At 35.0% G+C, this 17,031-nt stretch overlaps 1 protein-coding gene across 14 annotated transcripts in view; it reads left to right on the forward strand.

Moving 5' to 3' along the window:
* Positions 1 to 17,031, forward strand: part of WASHC4 (WASH complex subunit 4) — a 77,051-nt gene that overhangs the window by 19,735 nt on the left and 40,285 nt on the right. For all 14 annotated transcript variants that reach the window (XR_004620799.1, XR_004620800.1, XR_004620801.1 and 11 more), the window contains exons 14-22: positions 2,068 to 2,194; positions 6,408 to 6,533; positions 9,785 to 9,892; positions 10,666 to 10,812; positions 10,939 to 11,018; positions 12,230 to 12,335; positions 12,896 to 13,012; positions 15,075 to 15,243; positions 15,528 to 15,682. Coding sequence is in view for 5 of the 14 variants with exons in the window: in XM_019795544.2 (XP_019651103.1) it covers positions 2,068 to 2,194; positions 6,408 to 6,533; positions 9,785 to 9,892; positions 10,666 to 10,812; positions 10,939 to 11,018; positions 12,230 to 12,335; positions 12,896 to 13,012; positions 15,075 to 15,243; positions 15,528 to 15,682 (1,135 nt within the window). In the remaining 9 variants the exon portion in view is untranslated. The remainder of the gene's footprint in view (positions 1 to 2,067; positions 2,195 to 6,407; positions 6,534 to 9,784; positions 9,893 to 10,665; positions 10,813 to 10,938; positions 11,019 to 12,229; positions 12,336 to 12,895; positions 13,013 to 15,074; positions 15,244 to 15,527; positions 15,683 to 17,031) is intronic.

Raw genomic sequence — 17,031 nt, forward strand, 5'->3', positions numbered from 1 at the left:
TTATAACACAGTCATTAAAAATTTTGGTAATCCCTCTTCAGGCTGAGTTCTTGAGATTGTCAGACTGCTTGGCAGTAAGACTGGCAGTACCTCAGTGTGGGATTCTGATCTCAATCAAATGAGTCTCTTCAGTCCCTTGCCCTGGGAGCTATCCTCTGGCTCATTCTGACTGGCAATAATGGGATGTTTCTCTGACTGAAGGAGGTTTTTTGTTTGTTTGTTTAAGATTGATTTATTTTAGAGAGAGTGAGCTTGCGGGGGTAGGGGCAGAGGGAGAGGTAGAGAGAATCCTTAAGAAGACTCCCCACTGAGTGCAGAGCCTGACGTAGGGCTCCATCCCAGGACTCTGAGATCATGACCTGAGCTGGAATCAAGAGTCGGTGGCTTAGCCCGCTAAGCCACCCAGGCGCCCCTGAAGTAGGTTTTTAGAAACAGCTGGTAATATCAGATCCCACAAAGGGGAATTGTTCCATTTTTCTCACACTAAATCTTTAAAATAAATAAGTATATATTGAACAGCTTCTGGGCTAAAAGTTACCATCTTGAGCAATTTCAGATGCATTGATAGAGTGATTCAGTGTTTGTAGTTGGCCTGCATAGGAAAATTATGTTACTGATTTAGTCTTCCCCGGATGGGAAGTCTTTCTAGGTTTGGGCTTATATTTATATCTTGGCTCAGCTGTGTACTAGTTGTATGATCTTGGGCATGTTGTTTTAACTTCTCTGTGTATCAGTTTCCTCTTCTGTAAAATGGATATCATAATACCTACCTCATAAGGTTAATATAAGGATTGAATGAGTTACTTTGTGTAAAGTTCTTAGAACAGTGGCTGGCATATAGTAAGCATTCAGTAAATGCGGCTTTTATATCCAGATTCTGACCACTTCCAGTCTCCCATTCTGGTTCAAGTTTTTTTTTTTTTTTTAAAGATTTTATTTTATTTATTTGACAGAGACAGCCAGCAAGAGAGGGAACACAAGCAGGGGGAGTGGGAGAGGAAGAAGCAGGCTCCCAGCGGAGGAGCCTGATGTGGGGCTCGATCCTATAACGTCGGGATCACACCCTGAGCCGAAGGCAGACGCTTAACGACTGTGCCACCCAGGCCAGCGGAGGAGCCTGATGTGGGGCTCGATCCCATAACGTCGGGATCACACCCTGAGCCGAAGGCAGACGCTTAACGACTGTGCCACCCAGGCGCCCCCTGGTTCAAGTTTTTATCCCCTTTCTTCTGCATTATCACGGTAGCTCCCTAAGTGGTTTTCCTGCTATTACCTTGTCCCCTTTATAGTTTATTTTCAACATATCCGCCGAGATGATATTGATCCTCTTCAAGCTAGATCAAGTCACTCTGCTCAGATCCTTTGGTGGCTTTCCATTGAAATCCTCCCTATAAGGTCTTACACAAATCCTGTTCTACTCCCCACGTTTCCCATATTGCCCCCCCCCACCCCTTTACTTCTCTGATTTCCTTTTGTTTTCTCATCCCTGCTCTCTGACCTCCAGCCGAACTGACTTATTACTTGAACATGCCAGACATGGTTTCTGTTTTAGAGCGTTTGCATTTGTTATTTACTTTCCTAGAATTCTCTTCTCATATATTTACATGGATTACTCATTCATCTTCAGATCTTGGCTCAAAATCATCTTTTTCAATGAGCCTGCTTTGATCACTGTATTTAAAATTTTATCTGCCACTCAAGTCCCTGTCTCGTTTCCTTGCTGCATTTTTTCCATAGCACGTATCATCTAACATCTTACAGATTTTAATTACTGATTTCTTTATTCACCTCTCCTTTGTAGAATGTAAGCTTCATTGTGGCAGGGATTTTTATTCATTTTGTTTACTGCTAATTTTTGTTTTTAGTACTGAGAAACAGTGCCTAGCCTGTATGGGCATTCTGTGAACATTTGTTGAATGAGTAAATTATATATGTATGTAGGATGTCTACAGTTTGAAAACCAGAGAAGGGGCTGCTGCAAGGAAATATTTTATCCCAACCAATTCAAAGAAACGGAAGTAAATTTTCTTTCCTGTGCTGAGTAACTGCAATATTTTCCTTTGTTAGAGATGTACAGTCTTACTACGTCTTTGTGAGCTCATGGATGATGAAAATGGAATCTATTTTATCTAAAGAGCAGAGAATGGATAAATTTGCTGAAGACCTCACCAATAGATGTAATGTTTTTATACAGGTAGTTGCATCTTCTTACTTAGAATATTTTGGGGGTCGTTTCTTTGTTAATCCAATGTATAGAAGTTACACTTTGAAAAAACTGGAAAGGATAGGATATGTTTTTGTTTTTAAAAACAAATTGATTTGATTGGATCTGTGTGATTTATTAATTTAGATATTCTAATATATGAAATTATATTCCCTTCAAAGCATGACTTTTTTTGTTGTATCCATAAGTTTTGATATGTTGCATTTCCATTATCCTTTAGTTCAAATTATTTAAGAAATTTTATTGTGATTTCTTTTTCGGTCTGTGGGTTATTTTGAAAGATTTTTTTAATTTCTAAAGATATGAGGATTTCCTAGTTATTTTTTTATTATTGCTATCTAGAAATACTAAGATAATTTTGGTATTTTGAAATTTGTTGAGATTGGCATTATGGCCCAGCCTATGGTCAATTTTGGTAAACATTTTATGTACACTTGAAAAGAATATGTAATTTGCATTTGTTGGTTGTAGTGTTCTGTATGTGTCAAGTAGGTCATGTTTGTTAATGATTTTGTCTGCATATTGTATCAGTTACTGAGGGAATTGGGTTAGAATCCACCGGCATTGTGGATTTGTCTTTTTATCCTTTGTCAGTTTTTTGTTTTATATATTTCGAGACCAAGTGAGTGCATAACATTCAGAATTGTTGTTTCTTCCTGGTGAATTGAACCTTTTATCATTATGAAATGTCCCTCTTATCTCTAGTAATGCTCTTTGTCATAGGTCTTGTGTGTGTGATAGTAACATAACTATATATCAGTTTTCTTTTAGTTAAGGCCTACATGGTATGTCTTTTTTGATTCTTCTACTTGCAACCTGTTTGGCTCCTTGTATTTAATGTCTGTCTCCTGAAAGCAGCATAAATTTTTTCTCCAGTCTGACAATCTTTGTTTTTTTCATTGCTTCTTAAGATTTTATGTATTTATTTAGAAATAGCATGCATGTGTAGGGGGAGGAGCAGAGGGAGAGGAACAAGCAGACTGCACTGACTGCGGAGCCCAGTGTGGGGCTCAGCCTCACAACGCTGAGATCATGACTTGAGCTGAAGCCGAGAGAGTTGGAACCTTAACCAACTGAGTCACCCAGGCGCCCCTTTTCATTATTTTTTGTGTCATTGCTGATGTATTTGGATTTAAAGTAGCACCTGACTAATTGCTTTCTGTTTGTCTCACTTTTTCTATGTCCCTTTTCTTTTCCTTTCTTCCTCTCTTTTGAGTTAGTTTCATCATTTTATTTCTGTCACTCTTAGATTTTTAATTCTATATTCTTTCATTTTTTTTAATAGTTACTCTAGAGATTTTAAGATGCATCATTTAACCTTCAACTCCAGAATAAATGAGTAGTTTTATCTCTTTCTAGACAGTGTAAGGATCTTAAGCCACTTAATTCTATTTATCTCCTTCTTAGCTCTGCTGCTATTGTTTATTTTTATTCTATATATTAAATGTCACAAGGTGGTATTGCTGCTGTTGTTTTTATAGTCAGGGTCCCTTTAGATTTACCCACATTTTATCTGTTCCGTCCTTCCTGCATCTCTCCATCCTTCTATTTGTGGAATACCTGTTAGTATTCCATTTAAAATGTCTTTCTGATGAATTATCACCATTTTATTTGTCTGAATATGTCTTATTTCAACTTCATTTTTGAAGGCAGTTTTGCTGCATATAGAATTCTGGGTTGGCAGGATCCCTTACCTTCCTCCCCACCTTTATTGTCCTCTGGCTTCTTTTATTTTTGTTGCGAAGTCAGCTGTCAGTCTTGTTGCTTTCTCAATGTGAGTCTTTCTCTAATTGCTTGTAAGATTTACTTTTTGGTTTTTAGCAATATCACTTTGAGGGGTGTAGGTGTAGTTTTCTTTGTGTCAGTGCTGCTGGGGATTTGTAGAGCTTCTGGAATTTGTGGAAAATTCTCAGCCATTAACTCTGCAAGTGCTGTTTGTTTTATTATCTCTCTCTGTCTCTAATTTTCTTTTTAGCTATGTCTAATCTGTTAAGCCTATCTACTGAATTCTTAATTATTTTACTTTTCAGCTTTTTTTTTCTTTAGAGTTTCCAGTTCTTCTTCTGAATAAATTTGTTTCATTTCCTTCAACATATTCAGCATAATTATTTTGAAACCCTTGTCTAATAATTTCATTATCTGGATATTTCTGTTATCGTTTTTCTGGTTTTTGGGTATGTCTTATTGCTTTGTATGCCTGGTCATTTTTTATAATGTATGGCAGATTGTATATGAAAAACTGTGGATATAATGTAAAGATATGGATATTGTGTTTTTCCTCCAGAGAGGATTTAATAATCTTTGTTTCTGATGTACAGCTAGTCTAGGACAACTAGCAACCTAGATCACCTCAACTAAGTCATGGATGGAGATAATTTGAAGTGGGACCTAATCCTATGATGGCTGTTTTTTTGAGTTCACCGTTACTTTTTAGGTAGTTTTTCAGGATCCCAATCCAGAACCAATGTTTACAGGACCTCCATCCCTCTTTGATGGGCCATGAACTCCTGTTTTTATCCCCCTTTCCTTTCTGTGAGATGTTGAAAGATAATGTTTGGCTTCTGTCTTTATTTGCTTTTAGAATGGGCAGTTGCCTCTTAAGGGAAAGCAGCCACAAATGCCGGGCTCACTTCTCTGGGTTTCCATCTTCTAGATTTTGGTCTTATGTTTCCTTACCTTCGTGGTAGTTCTTTGATGCCTTCTAAGAGAATTAAAAAAATGTTTTGCCCAGATTTGCTAGTGGTTTTTGTAGGAAGACAGGTCCAAATTATTTATTCTGCCATTAACAGAAACAGATCCTAGACTTCTCCCCTCCCCATTTAGGTTTTTAAAAGATGTCCTTCATATTTATCTTTCACAAATTAATGACCATCTGGGAATGGTGTGGTAACAACCCATGAGTTCTTTCTCCTCCATTACCTCTCAAAAAAGAATCTCCCTTTTTCTCCCTGCCTTAGAGTTACACTTTTGCTGTTCCTTGTTTCTGCTTTTTTACTTCTTGAAGTGCTGCACTAGGGCAGAGTCTGGTGTAATAGTCCTGTAGCTGACAAGGTAAGACTTGGGGCTCCTCCCTGTGTGTATGCCCCAAGCTTTAGTCTTACTGTCTGTCACCTTTCTTAGGATGCTACCTTCTCTCTCATTTCTTATTCTTTAATTTAGCACATCTCTTTATCACAGAGCTATAATATTGGTTCAGAGAAACTCCTCCTTCCCACCCACATTGACTGTCACTCCTTTACTGAATTACTGTTACACTGATGGGAGAGTACTTTGTCTCTCACATATGGTAGAGGAAAAGAAAGAAAGTTGAGAATCACTGCCTTACAGCTTCTGCCCAGTTCCTTGGATATAGCCACAAGTAGTTCAGGTTCATCTCTAAGCTATACGTGTATCTTTTTTTTGGTCCTTTATAAGCTCAAGGAATCTTTACGTTTCTGTGTGGTTTTTCAGATCTAAATGAGAATATATCTTTTTCCTGTTTTCTTACTCCATCCCATTTTCCTGGGTTTGCTAGCACTCAAAATATTTTTTAAACCTCACAAGACCTGTGTTCCTCCTTTGCTAATAGAAGGGTAGAGAAATCTATTCTTATTGGACCAGAAGGAGAAAAAGTCTGATTAGCATCAACATAGGCAGGGGACATGGTAGCAGATAGTGATGATTGACCTTGGTGAAAAGGAAAGCGGGAATTGGCTTGGAAGTAAGAAATACCTTTTGATATGTGTATTGGCCAGAGAGTAGCTTTCCTTCTCCTTCTCATTTTTCAATTCCTAGTTCCTTGGAGTCCTTAGCTTTTGTCTGCAACAGATAGGAGTCTTTATACTCTTGTCTGGCAGGTAAGATAAGGATGAATAGATATCTTCCTGACATTCAGATCATTTCTCTGAAGGGTTTGATTTTTTAATGGAAAGATTTTTTAACTGTGATTATATACCATAGTTTCAACAGTACTAAACTTATGGTATGTAATAGGTTAAATACACTTTTAAGGTTTGCTTTACACCTTCACCATCACGTGAATATTGTATGAGGAGAAGTATTTAAAAATCTTCAGAGCAGACTTTAAAATGTTTACAAACAATAGTTATTGGGAAGTTGAGTAATAATTGTTACATAGAGAATGAAATGTTGAAGAAATGAAACTTTTTCTTGTGATTATAATCAATGTTTTATTTTTTTATAGGGCTTCTTATATGCATACAGCATTAGTACCATTATAAAAACCACAATGAATCTCTACATGTCGATGCAAAAGCCAATGACCAAAACCTCAGTTAAGGCATTATGCAGGCTTGTTGAACTTCTCAAGGTAGGTTTAAAATTATTTTACTTGCCATTGTAATTGAGAATCAACCTGTGCTTAAATTAAGGTGGTCTTGTAATATTTGACTTCTTGATTATGAGAATAAAAAATTGTGGGGAAGTGTACTTATTTTTCTATTGGCTAAAGAAACTATTGAAAGAAATTTCTGAGTAACTTTTTATGAATGGCCCATATATTTAAACTTTATTAATAATTAGCATGTAGTGAGAGAGAGAAGAAGGAAAATGAAAAAGTTAGCTTAAGTATTAGTAAAGTTTTACTCGTGGAAGTTTTAAGCATGTTGTCTGAATTATAAAAGAGTATGACCTGGCACAAAAATTGACACATAGATGAGTGGAACCAAATGGGGACTCCAGAAATAAACCCCCAATTATATGGTCAATTATGATGAAAGAGGCAAGAATATACAGTGGGGAAACAGTCTCTTTAATAAATGGTGCTGGGAAAACTGGACAGCTACATGTAAAGAATGAAACTGGACCACTTTCTGATGCCATTCACAAAAATAAAGTCAAACTGGATTAAAGACCTAAATATAAGACCTGAAACCATAAAAATCCTAGAAGAGAGCACAGGCAGTAATTTCTCCCAAGGCAATGGACACAAAAGCAAAAATAAGCTATTGGGACTACATCAAAATAAAAAGCTTTTACACAGCAAAGGAAACCATCAACAAAACAAAAAAACAACTGACTGAATAGCTGAAGATATTTGTAAATGATACATCTAACAAGGGGTTAATATCCAAAATATATAAAGAACTTCTACAATTCAACACCAAAAAAAAAAAAAAAAATCCAATTAAAACATGGGCAGAGGACTTGAGATATTTCTCCAAAGAAGACATACAGATGGCCAACAGACACTTGAAAAGATCCTTAACATCATTCGTCAGGAAAATGCAAATCAGAAGAACAATGAGATACCCCCTTAACACCAGTTAGAATGGCTAATACCAAAATGACAAGAAATAACAAGTATTGGCAAGGATGTGGAGAAAAAGGAACCCTCATGCATTGTTGGTGGGAATGTAAATTGGTACAGCCACTGTGGAAAATAGTATGGAGGTTCCTCAAAAAGTTAAACACATACCACATTATCCAGTAATTCCACAACTGGATACTTACCCAAAGAAACTGAAAACATTAATTTGAAAAGATACATGGCCCCCTGTGTTTATTGCAGCATTATTTACAATAGCCAAGGTATGGAAACAACCTAAGTGTCCATCAGTAGACAAACAGATAAAGAAAATGTGGCTATATACATAATAGAATATTACACAGCCATAAAACAGGATGAGATTGTGCCATTTGAGACAACATAGATGGACCTAGAGGGCATTACGCTAAGTGAAATAAGTCAGATGGAAAGATAAATACCATATAATTCCATTCATAAGTGGAATCTAAAAACAAATGAATAAACAAAAATCAGAATTGGACCTATAAATATAGGAAACAAACTGATGATTGCTGCCAGGGTGGAGGGCTTTGGAGGGTTGGGTGAAATGGGTGAAGGGGAGAGGGCGATACAGGCTTCCAGTTATAGAGTAAGTCATGGGAATAAAAGGCGTAGCATAAGGAATACAGTCAGTGATATTGAAATAGAAATGTAATGGGACAGTTGGTAGCTACATTTGTGGTGAACATAGCGTGACGTGTAAACTTCTCAAATCACTATGTTGTACACCTGAAACTAACATTGTGTATCAAGTATACGAGAAAAAAAAAAAAAAGACATCCATTTTATAGTGTTCAGATGCACATAAGGCTCGTCAACATGAGGCTAATTCTTTTGTAGTTTAGAGAAAGTGCTGCGATCTTGTGATTTGAATACTTCTGGAAATATGATAAAATGTTTTTTAGTATACTCTATATAAGTAAAAAAAAAACCCTTATAGGCAGGAAAACCCACTTACCCTTTTGTAAAAATTGAAATAAAAAAATTTGGTAGCTCATTTCTGCTAATGCCTTTAGATTGGCTTAGGAAATAAAAATTTGGGGGATTTTTAGCCTTTTTTTCTTTAAGATATGTTCTTTTTTTATGAATTATAAATACAGAAATGTTTATATATGTGTTTATGCATATATATTTAATACACATAATTTTAAAAAATAATAGACACCTAAAAACACACCATCCCATTTAAGAGATATCAGTATTTTCATAAACCCCCTGTGCTATCCCATTCTGATTACATTTCATCCCTCTCCCTTAGAGGAAACCATTGTCTTGAATTTTATTCTTACCATTTCCTTGTTTTTCTTTTTAGTTTACCAGATATGGATGAATCTATAAACCATTCATTGTTTAGTTATATATGTTCTTGAAGTTTCACCCATTTCACCCAACCCTCCATAGCCCCCCACCCTGGCAGCAATATGAAGTAATACTTCATATGTTTTTGACTTGCTTTTTTTTTAAATTCAGAATTTCTTATTCGAACATGTTGGGATGAGTAGCTGTCCTTCATTCATTTTCATTGCTGTGTAGCTTTCCTGTGTAGTTTTCCTTAGACCTTTGGGTGGTTTTCCAGTTGTTGCTATTATAAATAAAGTTGCTGTTCTTGCATATGTTTCTTGGTGTAGTTGTGCAAGAGTTTTTCTGAGACATTACGTGTCTACTGGTGGATTGCTGCGTTGTGTGTTGTGTACGTGTTCAGCTTTTCAAGAGGATGCCAGATTATTTCCTATAGTTGTTCTGTCAGTCAGTTTACATACCTCCCCGATGGACTAGACTTCCTGTGGTTCCCTAACTGGCCAACATTGATATTATCTGGCTTTTTTTTTTTTTGGTGGGAGGCAAATTTTTGGTAGGAGGTGAATGATTTTATTTGTAGTGTTTATTTCCCTGATTATTGATGATGGGGTCTTTTTCAAGTGTTTTAACTGTGTTTTCTTTTGTGAAAAATCAGTTCTTTTGTTCAGTTTTCTATTAAATTATTTGCCATTAAAAATGTTCCATTCAGTCATTTATTCTGAGTACTAAACCCTTGTGTCTGGCAAGTATTTTCTCATACTTTGGCTTGCATTTTTATTTTTTTAATAGTGGCTTTCAATGAACAGAAATTCTTAAATTTTAATGTAGTTGAATTTACCAATCTTATCCTACATCACAGTGCTTTTGGATCTCATTTACAAATTCCTTACCTAACCCAAGGTCTTCAAGATATTCTATACTTTGCCTAAAAGTTTTAAGTTGATTTTCACAACATTACTTGTGGTTCTTTTTAGGCAATAGAGCATATGTTCTACAGAAGAAGCATGGTTGTGGCTGATTCGGTCTCACATATAACACAGCACCTCCAACATCAGGCTCTTAATTCTATTTCTGTGGCCAAGGTATGAAGTTTATTATGTATTCAGAATCATTTTTATCTTTTTAGTTTGCTCTTCTGTTGTTTTATATGTGTTTTTTTGTTTAGTCTGTTTACTCCATACCTTCAAACATAATAATTCTTGGCCCTTTTTCTCCATGGTATTTTATGATTGTTACTTAAAGCGATCAGGGTTGTCTTAACTCTGAACTTGCAGCATGGAATACATTAACAGTCCTCTATTAAAAAATGACATTGTGGGGGCTCCTGGGTGGCTCAGTCTGTTAAGTGCCTTCGGCTCAGTCATGATCCTAGGGTCTAGGGATTGAGCCCTGCATCAGGTTTCAGCGGGGAGTCTGTTTCTCCCTCTCCCTCTGCTACTCACCCTGCTTGTGTTCTCTTATTCTTTCTCTCAAACAAATAAATAAAATCTTTTTTAAAAAATGACATTGTGTGTAGTTTCAAAATACACCTCTTCTTTAAAGAAATAATTTCCTTATTAAATTAATATAGAAATTTTAGAATGTGTGCTCTGCTGTTATCTTGAACTGCCTCTCAAAAAGCCTAATATGGAAATTTAAAAAGATGCTTCATACTTTGCTGTCCCTGACAACATTAAATGGTAATGTTCTAGAAGTAAAGCACATAACGTCAGAAAAAGCTGAACAGGGAAAGCATTTGTCTAAGCTCTCTTCAACTGAATCATGGCAAAGATTACCCTGAAGTTTTTCTTCTGGTCTTTTGTTATTGATTCCAAAATAAAGCTGTTATTTCTTGTTCTCTCCTTTTATCTTTTAGAAAAGAGTAATTTCTGACAAAAAATATAGCGAACAGCGTCTTGATGTGCTCTCTGCTTTAGTTTTGGCTGAAAACACTCTTAACGGACCAAGCACAAGGCAACGACGACTTATTGTTTCTTTGGCGCTAAGTGTTGGCACACAAATGGTAAGTGTGTTGCTATTAAGTACGGAGGGAAAATGAGAACGGAAATTTCACAGTTCCCTTGTTATTCACCTAAGAGATCTGTCCTTATTTTGCAACTTCTCTGTCATTCTTTCCCCTTTCTGAAAGAAAACATTTAAAGATGAAGAACTCTTTCCACTGCAAGTAGTCATGAAAAAGCTGGATCTTATCAGTGAGCTTAGAGAACGGTAAGTAGGGATATGTAATGATACTCAAAAGATAAGGCTAATAGAAACATCAGTTTTTTATTTAGCATAGCAAGGGAAGAAATATAACCTAGATAGACCATTAGTTCCTCCTTGTCACTCCTGTAGCCTGACCAAAATGAGACTGTGAGTAGGGATCGTATTTCTTTAGTTTTGCTTCTGCAGTAAGGAAGTGGCTTCTGGAAGAACTCCCATGAGAACATGTGATACCACCCCTAGAGCATCTGCTAGACCCTGATACATATTGTGATTTCTGTGATTGTCCACTAGCCTAGTGGACTTTTAAAATTGCTGCTTTATAACAAGGTTTCATCTGTTAGAGACTTAGAGATTCATGTCACGTGTCACATTCTGTAATTTTATTTTGATATGTGAGTTGGAATTCACTCAAATGAATTAGTTTTTGGAAGCCTCTCGTGACTTTGTTATTTTCTTTTTATTGAGGAAGCAATACGTTTCTTGAAGGGAAAATGGGTCTTCTGAATTTTGATTCCCAGGTGAATTAAGGTTACAGCACAGTTTTCGTTTAATGCGTAGTGTTTGAAACTTAATGTTTTAACTCATTTAAAACTTACTGTTTTTGTTCTGAGAAGCTGAGACTTTTGTAGTTCATAGCATTTAACTTTCTATTTTTGGAAGAAATAGCCTTCTTCACTATAAGATAATCATTTTGTTGCCGCAGAACGGTATGAAATAGTCACTTGGCAGAGATTATAGACAGGTTAAGTGTAACTGGGTATTTGGTTTTGTTTTGGGGTTTTTTTTTGTGTGTGTGTGTGTGTGTATGTGTTTTTGTGTTTTTTTTTTTTTGGGGTCACAATTTTTTAAAAGGTTCTGCTTTTCCACTTTGAGTCTGGTAAAATGGTGCATATGGTACAAATATTGTAAGTTCACTCATACCAAATAATATTGAAAATTTTAACTATTTAAAAGTTATATATATCGTTTTTCAAGTATGTTTTAGAACTAAAGCATATAATTCTGACATAATTGGAGTGTTTTGTTATCCTTGTTCAATCTGAAAAATATTTTGTGGTTTTTCTGTACTAATTTTGGGTGATGTGATATAGGGAATAAAAAATGGGTAAGACTGAACTCTTACCATTATGGTATAGAATGTTGTTCCTTTCATTATTTTTGGGGTGGGGGGGTACTTCAGTTTTGCTACCACTAATTACTACTTTACGTTGTAGAGTCCAAACACAATGTGACTGTTGTTTTTTATACTGGCATCGAGCTGTCTTCCCAATTTATTTAGATGATGTATATGAAAATGCCGTTGATGCAGCCAGATTACATGTAAGTGAAGAATAATGTAAAAAATCATCCATCATTTTTAGTTGCCATACAAACCATTCTAATTAGTTTTAAATAGTCATTTGACTAAATCATTTAAAAATTGCTAATGTTTTTACAATGCTGTTCATATTTAATAAGCATTTAGTCTAGTTAAATTTGATATTAATGTTAATGAATTAACTTTTTTACTTATACTCCTGATCATTCTCATTTTAGTTGATTTTAGTTTATGTCACAATAGTCTGACATTTACTCTTCAGCAAGGTATATGTTATTCAGATCTGTTTTCTTATGGAAATAAGTATTTGAATGCTCAAGACAAGAAAGCATAAGTGAATGTGAATTTTTTTTGATTTAAAGTATTTGCTTTAGAGAGTAAAATCTGGCTCTTATTTAGGAAAGTAAGACAGACGTAAAAAAAACCCTTCAGATTGAGATTTTGTCTTTAAAGATAGATAATTAACCTTTGTGATACTCCTTTTTTTTTTCTCCCTTTGTGATATTTCTTAATTATAACTCTGGTTTTTCTAAATTCATGAACATTCTAATTTTCTTCTTAGTACATGTTCAGTGCTTTACGGGACTGTGTACCTGCTATGATGCATGCAAGGCATTTAGAGTCTTATGAAATACTTCTGGATTGCTATGACAAAGAAATTATGGAAATTTTAAATGAGGTAACATCATATTCGAGATTGCATTCCAAATACATGTTTTAAGTTTTTCAATGTTTGGAAAAACATTATGGATTGAAGCAGGCTTTCATTTATATTATATATTCATTTTATATATAAGTCATGACATAAATTATTATTTATGGATCACTGTCTAGAACAAAGGATTTCTTTTTAGTTATAGTATCACTATTTTGCTAAATTGGCCTTTTAATTCCTAATTTTTAAAAAAGTATTTTTTATGTATTTATTTGAGAGAGAGAGAGAGCACAAGCAGGGGGATGGAGAGGGACAAGCAGACTCCGCACTGAGTGCAGAGCCCAGGGCGGGGTTCAGTCTCAAGACCCTGAGATCACCACCAGAGCCAAAATCAAGAGTTGTTACTCAACTGACTGAGCCACCTAGGCACCCCTAATTCCCAATTTTTATGTAGAAATTCAGACTAGAAATTTGGAAAATTTTTTCACCTTAGTAAACAGATTTGAATTTAAAGTTCTGTTTATTAGAAGAATGCAAATGCAAAATTGGTTTGAAAATTGAGTGCTGCTAATGGTAATGCAGTTACTGCGACTTAACTACTAATATTTTATTGAATTATTTGGTGCATCACTGACTAAAATTTTCTGTTTATTTAAATTTTCTTATTTATTTATTNCCGGAGGAGCCCTGATGTGGGGCTCGATCCCGTAATGCCGGGATCACGCCCTGAGCCGAAGGCAGATGCTTAACGACTGCGCCACCCAGGCGCCCCTATTTAAATTTTCTAAATTTAAAAAATTTGTGTAACAAGTAATTCAAGTGCAGTGTAGTATATACCTTCTTGTTTTAATGGAATGCATATTATAAACAGTGATATCTTTAAATTTTCATGTTATATGGAGGGAGAGATTACAAATGAATAAACTTCACAATATAAATGATATTCGGGTTTGATAAAACTGTGAAAAATTTTATATAATTTCTTGTATTAACTATTTTTACTTAAAAATAACATACATGTCTGACCAGTATTTAGAACTTCATGGTAGACCAGAAAGAATGATAAATTTCATTAGCTTTAGTGCTGTAAATTTTGTGAGTTTTAAAAAAATTATTATAATAAGGAGGCTTTTTTTAAAAAAATATTTTATTTATTTATTAGAGAATGCGGCTGGAGGGGCAGATGGAAAACGAGAGAGAGGATCTCAGGCCGACTCCCTGCTGAGCATGGAGCCCAACATGGCACTTGATCCCACAACCCCAAGATCACGACCCCAGCCATAATCAAGAGTCAGATGCCCAACTGACTGAGTCACTCAGGCACCCCTATAAGGAGGCCTTTTAAAAATTTCTTCTCTTTCTAATTCTCAGGACCTTTCCTTCTTAGTTACTGGTCTCCATAAATGTTATACTTTATATTGTATATTCATGTTCCTTATAAGGAAGTGATCAGACATTAGCTTTTGAAGTTCTTTTCAAGGGTTTTAATCATTAATGAAAGTAAAAACTTAGAATTTATCTAACTGCTCCCTGGTCAAAAAATCATCGTGTTTTTTTTTTAAATTTATTTTTTAAAAGATTTTTATTCATTTGTCAGAGAGAGAGAGAGCACAAGCAGGGGGAGCTGTAGGCGGATAGAGAAGCGGACTCCCCACTGAGCAAGGAACCCTATGTAGGAATTCATCCCAGGACCCAGGGAAAGCAGACGCTTTCGACTAAGCCATCCAGGAGTCCTAAAAAAATCATTGGTTTAAAATGGGGAGCAGGAGTGCCTGCCTGGCTCAGTCAGTGGAGTGTGTGAAGCTTGATCTCGGGGTTGTGGGTTCAAGCCCCACACTTGGAGTAGAGATTACTTAAAAATAAAAATCTTAAGAAAAAATAAAACGGAAAACAAAGTAATTTTCACTTTGCCAGTAAAAATAATATTTTACCATAGCTTATTTAGACTTTTAAACCAGCTTGACAAATTTCTTCATCATTGCACTGATTATAAAACTCTTAATGGTCAAAACATAGGCTCCTTAGAGGAACAATGCAATTGGAATATCATTTTGAAAAATTAAGATATCAATTATTTTGTGAATAGCATTTACTGGACAAATTATGCAAGGAAATAGAGAAGGATCTGCGCCTTTCTGTGCACACTCATTTAAAGCTGGATGACCGAAACCCTTTCAAAGTTGGCATGAAAGACCTGGCCCTTTTTTTCTCTTTGAATCCAATTCGATTTTTCAATCGTTTCATTGACATTCGAGGTGAGTGTTTTGCTTTCCTTCTTAAAGTCATATTTGTATCTGTTGGCCCTTAACTATTAAAGAATAACAAAAACAATACTTCGAGGGTATTTTTGTGTTATCTGTTTATTCTTATTCTTTAATTCCTTTTTGTTTCTTCATTTTTATTTTCCTAGTTATCTTATTTTAAAGGAAGGGATTTAATGTTCAAAGACAAGTTGTTTCCCAGAGTTTCATTTCTCTTTTCTACTTTTCATGAATCAAAAAGTTTTTTATTTGATTTTGTTTTTTTGTTTTTTTGGCAGCTTATGTAACTCACTACCTAGACAAGACCTTCTACAATCTAACAACAGTAGCTCTTCATGACTGGGCCACTTACAGCGAAATGAGAAATTTAGCTACCCAGCGTTATGGATTGGTTATGACAGAGGCTCATCTTCCTAGTCAGACTTTGGAACAGGTATAGTATAAAGTGTTTTTAGCATAGTGTGTTTGTAGCGTAACAGTTAGTGTTTCTCTAAGCAGTCTTTTTTTTTTCTTTTTACTTTATTTAGCATGTGTTTTTTTTTTAATTTTTTATTATGTTATGTTAGATACCATACAGTACATCCTTAGTTTTTGATGTGTTCCATGTTAGCATATGTTTATATCTCAAGAAAATATTTGCTATAAAAACTATACTTGACAAGAATAAAAAATTAGATGGTGCTAATTTGCTTTATGAATAATTTACGACAGACTTCCTGTTTACACTCTGCCTTTTGTTGAACATCTGAAATCTGAATAGATTTAGATACAGTGTTTCAGAAACATTGGGATTGTGAGGTGACTTGTGCAGAATTGTAAAAAGTTTAGTCAAGATCATAGCTAAGGATTTTAAATCTAGATATAACATATAAGCTTTAATGTCTTAGGAAAAAATGGTGAAATGTGTATGATTATAAATATATTCTTAAAATGACGGTGCCTAGAAGCATTTAGCTTTGCTAATTCAGTGAGCTAGTTTACAATATGCTATTATCTCATGAGTACGAAAGTTTATATTTTCTGTTAATTTGCGTGTATTTTTTCTAAGAAAAACCAGAAATAATATTTATCAAAAAACATTTATTCAGTTCCAGAATTTGAGGATCATCATTTTTCCTCCATCCTACTGCATTTCCAGAATCAATTTGTATATCCTTTCATTCATGTATACATCTAGTATTTACTGAAAAGATGCTAGGCACTGAACTATGTGTTGGGATATAAAAATAAATAGAAACAATTTCAGCTCATGTACTTATATCGTAGTAGGAGAAAAAGTGAGTAGTAGGAGAAAAAGTGAGTAAACAGATTTTCAGGTTGAAACATGAGAAAAACGATAATAAAAACGTTAATGGGTATTGTGATGGTCCTTTGAGCCCCAGTTAGAAAAACTATGGGACGATTTATATGATACCATTAGGTATCATATAATAACTGAAAAATGAGGGATTCTTCATAGGTAACTTGTATGTTAAAAGTGGTCTAGTATAATTAAAAGAAGCATAAGGATTTGGAATTAGATTTTCTAAAAATTCCTGGGGTCTACCTCTTCCTAGCTGTTTGACCTTGGAGAACTCCTTTAGCTTCATTTTCCTCGGTTGTGAAATTTAGAAGACTAATACCTTATTTTTTTTTTTGAGACTTACATATAAATAACCTTGCGCAGTGCCTGAAAAATAATATGTATTTTATATATATCACCACATGCCCTGACTACCTTTTAGAATCTGGCCATTAGTTTATTTAGCAAAACATATACAGAAGATCTTTAGGAAGACAAAC

Source organism: Ailuropoda melanoleuca, chromosome 15 (assembly GCF_002007445.2).
Source record: "Ailuropoda melanoleuca isolate Jingjing chromosome 15, ASM200744v2, whole genome shotgun sequence".
In the NCBI taxonomy this organism is placed as follows: domain Eukaryota; kingdom Metazoa; phylum Chordata; class Mammalia; order Carnivora; family Ursidae; genus Ailuropoda; species Ailuropoda melanoleuca.